The sequence below is a fragment of the Gossypium arboreum genome, chromosome 3 (genome assembly GCF_025698485.1).
Source record: "Gossypium arboreum isolate Shixiya-1 chromosome 3, ASM2569848v2, whole genome shotgun sequence".
NCBI lineage: Eukaryota > Viridiplantae > Streptophyta > Magnoliopsida > Malvales > Malvaceae > Gossypium > Gossypium arboreum.
The window spans coordinates 108,211,139-108,219,913 of record NC_069072.1 but is presented as its reverse complement, the minus strand read 5'-3'; the positions used below and the strand labels follow the sequence as shown (position 1 = coordinate 108,219,913).

The window sequence follows — 8,775 nt, the reverse complement described above, 5'->3', positions numbered from 1 at the left end:
TCACCCATAAAAAAAAATGTTACAACGGCTCAATCCAAGATTACAAAAATATGAGCCTAATGCATTTTTGGGGAATTTGCTTTGTGGATAGTCACTTTACAAGTCGACTAGGTTAAAAAATGATTATTCCAAATAAATATTTTAAACATTATTTCTCAAACAAATTTCAAATTTTTTTCTTTTAGGTTTCCAAGGTTTTTTAAGAATGGAGATTTATATTTTTTTCCTTTTTCGTTATTCTTTTATAGTTTTTTTATAAGATCAAATTAAATATTCAGAATTAAATTTTAGATTTAAGATCAAACCGATATAATATATAAATGTTAAGAATTAAATTTATTATTATACCAATTTTAAAATGGTCACATCATTTTTCCATTACCTAGCTAACGAAAAAGAATAAAAAAAAAAGGATAAAGTCGAATAGTTAGGTGACCATTTTGTCACTTTTTTTACTTGGAAAGCTAAAAACCTTATAATAGTTCGGTGACTATCAATTTACCCTTTAAATTATAAACTTAGGTTTTTCTAGTTTTGGATCAGATCGATCTTGGGCTTGATTGGTTTTGGACAAAGATTGTTATAAGTTCGGGTTTTCTTAGATTTGAATTTTTTTTTTTAGCTTAAATTTTCTCAAACTCAGGTTTTCTTGTATTTAAACTTTTGATTTTTTAAGTCAACTCGAATAGGATTGACGAGTTAGTTTGGAATTAGTTTGCAAACTTTAAGACTCGGATATAGAGATGCCAGCGTGGTAGGGGAGGGGTACTTTTTTGCTTGTCTCAATTCCGGCCCAGTCCGAAATTAAATATTAATTTACCTGCCCTAAACATGACCCAAAAAATCAAAAATATACCCGACTCCGACTCCAACTCCAACCGGCCTAACCCAATATGCCACAATGTTTTGTTTATATATATTATCAAAATAGAATAATAATTTTAATTTTTTATTATTTTTTAATCATACTATTAATTTCACCAATATAAATTTTATTATCATATATTTTAAAATAATATTATATATAAAAGGATATTTTGTAAATTTTAGAATAGCGTGAAGCATATTTTTTTTAAACTTGACCTTGACATGACTCAAGTATTTAAAGAATTAAACTCGCCTTTACCTATCCCAAACTCAATTTTTAGAAAAACCAACCCTATAAAATCAAGTTGGGTTGTAAACTGTCAGGTCTAGATTTTTTTAGGTATAGAGTTCATTTTGTCCTCTTTATTTAAAAAATGAGTAAATTAATCTTTATAATTAAATCAAAAAATAAATCTATCCTTTTTTTTTTAAATTTCATCCATTTGTATTGTTAAAAATTGACGCAACTAATAGGATAATCATACACCTTATGTTAATGTATAGGGATCAATTTTCAATAGTAGAAATAAATGGAATTTACAACGAAAGATCTAGTTTGCACTTTGATTTAAAGTACATAAACTAGTTTATCCATTTTTTTAAGTAGAGAGAACAAAATACAATCCAGCTCTTAATATAAAATCCTTCATGATACTTTCACCTTTTCATTTTTCATCCTACCCGAACATGTTTTTTACTTCAGGAAGGAATGCAGTGTGAATTAATATAGTTTCAAAAGATTAACTATTCCTGATCATACCATTTGAGAAGTGACAAGTGACCTGTAAAATAATGAAGTAGAAATGCTCATTTAATTGTATATGTTTCTTAAATCGAACTTAATGGACTTGGTGTTTGCTATGTAAAATAAATTAGCAAATTAGCTGTTGCGAAGGTGTTGCCGCAAGATTACAATGAACAATTAATCCAAGAGCGCCAGAACTCAGAAAGGTAATGTCATAAACTCGCAAGGGTACTGTTGCTAATGGGTTAATAATGCTTCAATGCCCGTTCTTTGCGTGGTTGTTGGATAAGGCTACACAGTTTGTTTATTATGCTCCAAGACAGTTTTATAACTTGTTTTATTCTTCAATGGTTGTTCGTTTTATGAATTGTTGCTATTATCTAGTATTTTGTTAACAGAAAAACGTCAATCTAAGTCGACTCTGACTGTTATCAATTACTATTTGGAAGTTGATTACATCCGCTCTTATTTTCTGCTATATTCTTCTACTAGTCCCTGCACATTGCAAAAGCTATAGATTTAATCCCTATACTTTCTCAATTTTAAAATTTCAATTCTCACCAAACATTAATTGTAACTCTTAAATTCATTAAGTTATATTATTTCTTAAATTTGATGAACCAAACATATTATCATATGTATGCCATGTTAGCTTATTTTCACATATTACTCACTAAATATCCAATTAATGAATTAACTATTACCATTTGTCGTCAAAACTCAAATTTCAAAATTTTAAAAATATAGAATTAGATTGATCCAATTGAAAATAGGAATCAAATCTACAATAATTCGCATAGTACAAGACTACTAATTGAATTTAACCAGACACGTTTTTTTTTTTATAATCTCATAAATTCTAATTATATCTTCTCTTTTTTAGACAATACTTAAAACTACCAATAACTCTTCCCCAATCCACAAATAAAAAGATACATTTCAATACACTGGAACTCATTCTCATGCACTGGGTCAAGACTAAAATTTCAATTTTTAAAAAGTACAAAAACTAAAATTGATACAAGGACTAAATCCTTAACTTTCAAATTTTAACCTTATTTTCGGTACGCGAACTGACCAATTGTCACTGCCCCAAGCTCAACCTTAATGAGCCGACATTGGGTCAAATTTGGGTTAATCTTAGACCCAGTAAGGCAATATCGGTTTAAATTGGGTACCAGTGGTTCAGATTTGGTCCACCCTTAAATATACATATATATCAGACCTGTTAATTGATCTTTATATTTGTTTTATAACATAATAAATTATTACAACAGTAGCAACTAAAAAAATTAGTACTCATATACTAGAAGTGAGTGTTATAAATTCTAATTTAGTAATAAAATGCATCCTAAATGACTAAAAGAAAATGGATTTTCTTAAATGACTAAAAGAAAATGGATTTTCCCACCCGATGATGATAAAGCAGCTGCAGTTGACGAACATAAACTAGACAAAAGATTTTAACCAGAAGGAAAAAAAACACTAAACAAAAGAACTACTACTTATCAACTTGGTTACTAGCTGCAGCCTATCTTTTTCAAATATCAGCTGGATAAGAAGTGAAACACGAAATTTACATCAGCTTTGCTCAACTAATAGACATCAAGTAGCTAACCATTTGAATATGAATGATCTCTCGGTAGGATAAAAGAATATCAACAAAATGTCAGAAAAAGGAAAAGAAAAAAAAAATAGGAACCATAACAGATTTCTTCCTTTCTTTTCATGACTTGATAATCGGATGGATATAGGCTAGTGTTCGGAACTCTTTTTAGAAACTCATCTTTTCTTTCATGCTGCCCCATAATTCATGTCAATACTTTGGTACCTTGCTCTGGGAACATCATCTGATTATAGGAGAAAGTTCCATCTTCAAACTGCCATCAAGTTTGCTTCACATTAGTTGATTGTTCCTGGGAATCAAAAACACAAGCAAGCAAAACTGTTGAGAATTCCAGGGGGATTGATAGACAGGTGGACATTTTGCATTTTCATCAACAAGACTATTAATATGCCTCATAGAACCAAAGAAGAGAAAAAAGAATTTCGAGAATTAATCTGTCACTCCTGTTCAGTCTGAAAGCATCGCTTCCAACTCAGGTTCATCAGAGATGACTGTACCATAATCAGACCTGTTACATTAGACAGGTGCTTCTCTTTTGACCCACTTTCGTCCTCCTCTTCCTCATCCTCATCCTCATCCAGATCAGGCCATTCTGGCACATCATTATCATCATAATCATTCTGATCATCACTGACCATAACATCTTTTCTTGATGAATCATCCAATTTCCTATGTTTCTTGTGTCTTGAATCTGCCTTCACCTTTCCCATTGCCTCTGAATCTTCACATATACATGTGGATGGATTCTCATGAAACTCACCCCTTCCTGGCCTGACCTCCTTTGGTTCCCCCATAAAACCTTTCTGTAAAGTACGGATTCTAGAGGAAAATTCTTCCCATGTCATGTTGTTTCTACTTAAGAACAAGCGATATAGTTTTTTAGCATTTGGACGAATTGTAGGTTTATGTCCAAAATATTTCCTGCAATAGAACAAACAAGGGAAATGTTAGCCAGCAGTTAATAGTTATGGAATGGAAGGATTCAAAGCAGGATGGCTTTACCTTCTTCCAGCTAAGATTCTAGCCATGTTACCATTGTTGTTGGTGACAAACACATCACTCTCATCACAAACAATAAAATCAAGTGCAGCCATTCTAGAAGAGAACGACAAAATTGTCCTAATTCTTCATTGGTAGCAATGGTATCTTTTGAATAGAAGTTTGGAAAGAGTGCTTTCAGGGTCTCAAAGTTTCCTCCCCTCCATAAACTTCACCAGATGCCACATAAATATGAACATCACTGCCATATCCTAGAGCTCTAAGCATCAGACCAACTTCCTCTGGGGTAAGCGGGCATCTTCCTTGCCTCCTTTCCTTATCCGGATTGTTTTTCTGCAAACCAGAAAATGGTTGCCATAAAGCATATGCATTAGATCTGGGATTGGGGTGGAATGATAGGAGTAAAACAAATACAAATTGGAGAATTTTGAAGGACTGCAACTTCTGTTCTCACTATAGCAGTTACTTCAGAATTTTATACGCAATGATCTTAGTCTCTACAGTTCTTTATAAAATCTTCTCAACTATACCTGGATCTTCTAGAATGTTTCCACATCATGGAAAGGGAAAGAAATGCGTTTTTTTTCACTTGGTAGTAGACAATGTTACTTTTAAACTGAAAATTGATGTTTAGTGATCATAACAGCGGAAACTTAGAAACTTGCTTTCCAATTCCAAGTTCTTGGCCAATAAAAACAAGATAAAACTATTAGAGTTTGACACTTAAGCCTTACATGTAAAGTCTTCCACCTCTTTTGTATAGCACCTAGTTCATTCTTTTCCTTTTCACCTCCACCATAATCACAGCCTGAGAATGCAAGCATATCAGGTTCAAACCTGTAACAAATTTGCTTGCTTGCATCAATAATATCATATCTATCCTTTAGCATTGAATGGAAAAGCCATTGCTTCAAAAGAAGCATGCATTGATTCACTGCTATATATGCACTATCTATCATGGTGAATTTGGTTGATAGTCTACCTCTAAAAAGCACAAGATACAAAAAGACATTTCATTGCAACTTCAGATAGTAGATCTTACACTAATGGTCAGGCAGCATTTACAAAGCGCAAAGAAATAGGAGAGCTGTGTACAGTTAGCTAAAAGTACATTCTTATATTTGTATCATGCATGCAAGTTAAGCAGTTTTGAACCTTACGGAGTTCATGTATATAAAGTATAAGTGGCACCGAGCACAGAGCTATACACATAGATATGCAATAAGCGTGTTAGATATACAGGACCAAAGAAAATTATACATGCCTCAAGTGCAAAGCAATATAATGCTTGCTCCTCATCCGCATTCGCTGAACAAGCATTTTACCCATTTCTAAAATAGGATTAGCGAACTGCAAAGCATGGTAGTTAACTCTGCATCTTAACTTCTGCAAATCTGTATCCAATCTATTTGCAAGTCTGTAATCAAACTTGTTGAGCTGAACTGCATTCTTCACATGATAACAAGATGTGCCATTAGTTAAACCATCAGATATTAACAGTTATAGGTTAGTGGCCTGGTTATTTGGTTCATACATAACTTAAATGGGCTGGACTAACCATAGTTAGGTAAAGCTAGAACTTAAAGCACACAAAATCAGACCTAAGAGTACAATAAATTAGAGATTGAACTAATCTTGGTATTGACTGGTGAAAACTGTAACAATTATGTTGGAATATTGGCATATGAAAGATGGAGCACAGACTCAATTATATATCAAAATGCTATCTAGGTACAGGAAAGTGGTAAATGAATCTCTATTTACGACTTACAACTTACAAGCATGCTTAAGCAACACATTTGACATTAATTTTTCTCTCTGAGGAAAAGAAGATACAAGAGACAGGGCAGCTAATACAAACACAGGAGAAACACAAGTAAAGCAATCCAAAACTCTCATGTGACCAGTTAAGGACCATGCATACAAAATTGACTGAAAAAACTTTAATAGGGAACTTACATGCCTTTTCAAAAGAACCGGCAGTACATGATTTAGGTAACACCTTTCACTACACTTCCGTGGAACGCGCATGGTGTATGGAGTCCAAGTCCTCCATCCCCTTTTAGGCAGCTGCTTTATGATTTTAACATCTTTTGACAAAAATGATATGAACCAATCAACGTCAAAGATATCTGTGAAGTCACTGGACATGAATAAGTAGAAACTGTCACTTAACATCTTAACAGTTCAATTCATCCAGAAATTTTCTCCATTTAGATACAGGTGGCTAAACAAAGTTACAACTTAAATGATGAATATCTTCCATTCTATTACAAACCTGGCGTCCTTCCAAAATGATTTTTGGTCCAGCTTTGGAACAACAAGAGTAGCATTCAGAATTCGAGCAGCAACAACAGCATCCGTAATCTGCCACATGCATTGATAGTAAGCTTAACTACAAGAAAGCACAAATAGAGGGATAAAAAAAGCATGGTTCATATCATTGTGGTCTTAAGAGTGGATAGTAAGCAGTAATAGGAAGCCCAAACTATAGTGTTTTGAAAGACCAATAGCTTTAAGCAGGAAGTATATCACTAAATATTCCACCAGTTCGAATCAGCAGAAAGCATTCCCTATGCTTGTTAGAGCTTTCCATTGAATCTCAACCCATTAAATTATTTTCTGTTTGTGGCTGAAAATTTTTCTGTTAAACAGTATTTGTTGCCAATGGGACCAAAGCAGCCACTTCATTATACAATTTCAATCCGTTTTACATGCTAAGTTGCAATTTAAATAGAATAGTACATAACTCCACACTGACCAATCATGGTTTATGACATCAAACAAGGCTGAAATTTACCATAAAACGTCATTCCAACAGATAAAAGAACGGTACTGAAAAGTAGCTACCACACTTACTCCGGTTCTTTGTTGGTTCAAGCCTCCACTAGTGGCAATAGCCAGGTATCGAGTGGGATGTGTAATAGCTTCAGCTTCTGCGGTACAATCAACGAATTAATGCTTTTTTTACTGCATAAGGTATCTATGCAATTTCATAATTGTCCGAAGCAGTTTAAGAAACCTAAATCATCTCAATTCTTTCATCATTATCATAGATTTGATGTTTCCCAAATCCATTTACATAAAACCTTAAGTCACGAATAAAAATGTACAATTTTTTATTTGTAAAAAAGTACAACTAATCAGTGAAATTGGAGAAGACAATGATTATACGAACTCGCAAATCTGGCGCTGGCATTACTGCATCCATAAAAGAATTTAGCATTTTTCGAACTCCATATATCACGATCTAATTTTCCTCCGGTACTCTGATTTTCAAAAACAATATTGCAAATTAATCAATCGTTAGTTTCCAATGAAACCCAAAACGAAACGCGTAATCATACTAAATTTGCAAATAATAATACAAGTAAAGAAGGAGCCCTAACTGGAATCTTGAAAACAGAATTCCTATCTGAAACGGAATCCTTAACGACTGCATTAAACTACACGAAGCAAGAGGGATTAAATGATACGTATACAAAATCACATATAAATTTTAAAAACAAATCAAGGCGAAAGAGAGAGGGAGAGAGCAAATACAGAGGTCTGGCGGTGGCGAAGGTGAAAGTGTTCCGATTCGTCAGGAGAAGGAAAGAAAAAGGAAAGGAAAGCAAAGAGAAGTAGAAGAGTGCCGGAGATGGCGGATGCAACCTGAACTAGAGAGCCGAGGCGGTGGTAGTGAAGTTTGCGCCGCCGAGGCAAGGCCATCGTAGCGGCGCTCCACTCTTTACCCAAACAAAAATCTAAAAAGTAGAGAGAGAGCAAGTGAAAGATATCTGCGCACTATAACTCCAACATTGCTTGAATTGAGTTGAATCTTAGCAGTAGAGGCTATGTGATAGGGCGTGAGAATAAGGATAAGAGTAGTTGCATCATGAGATCTAATGAAGAAGACGAATAAAAGAAACAAAAACCGCGTGGAAGAGTGTGCTGGCGAGCTAGCTTTTCTATCAGTTTCAGTTCCCTGCCTTTTTTTTATTTCATGGCTAGAAAAGTATTCTTTCAAAGGTTAAGTCAGCATTTTAGCCAGTAATAAAGGGGAAATAGTAAGTCCTGCTTTTTGGTGGAAGTGTATAATTTTTACAGAGTTTAGTTAACTGAAATGAAATATTTCTGTAATTGAATGAAATATTTCTGTAATTGAATAATTTAACTGGTTAGTTGAAGGGAATGAAATAAAATTATAATAGTATTCTTATATTTGGTTAAATGGAATGATGTTGTAATATTTCTGAGTGTGACAGTTATGACTGGACAGATTTAGCAGTCTCTTTTGAGATGTTCTATGTGTTTACCCTTTCTCAGAAATATTTCTATGGCTATTGATCTTCTGAAGAAATTCTTGTTATATGGGAATGTCTTTTAATCCTGGTGTTGGATGAAAGCATTGGTAGTCTGACTGGTTTATAATTTATATTGCTCTATTTCATCGAGTATTCTATTTCATTTCGTCTGATAAGAATTGATGAGAGAATACGTAAGATATTATGTTTCTGTTTCTTCTACTTGATGCTTCATCTGATATATATGTATG

At 33.5% G+C, this 8,775-nt stretch overlaps 1 protein-coding gene across 1 annotated transcript; it reads right to left on the bottom strand.

Moving 5' to 3' along the window:
* Positions 1 to 3,148: 3,148 nt before the first annotated feature.
* Positions 3,149 to 8,272, bottom strand: LOC108454741 (O-fucosyltransferase 16-like). Its single transcript, XM_017753307.2, is given in 13 exon segments — positions 3,149 to 3,528; positions 3,748 to 4,160; positions 4,242 to 4,350; positions 4,353 to 4,418; positions 4,421 to 4,571; positions 4,973 to 5,075; positions 5,503 to 5,687; positions 6,198 to 6,381; positions 6,517 to 6,605; positions 7,098 to 7,174; positions 7,417 to 7,507; positions 7,628 to 7,684; positions 7,782 to 8,272. Coding segments are annotated over 13 exon segments (1,707 nt in total). The 5' UTR covers positions 7,950 to 8,272; the 3' UTR covers positions 3,149 to 3,514.
* Between the last annotated feature and the right edge of the window lie 503 nt (positions 8,273 to 8,775).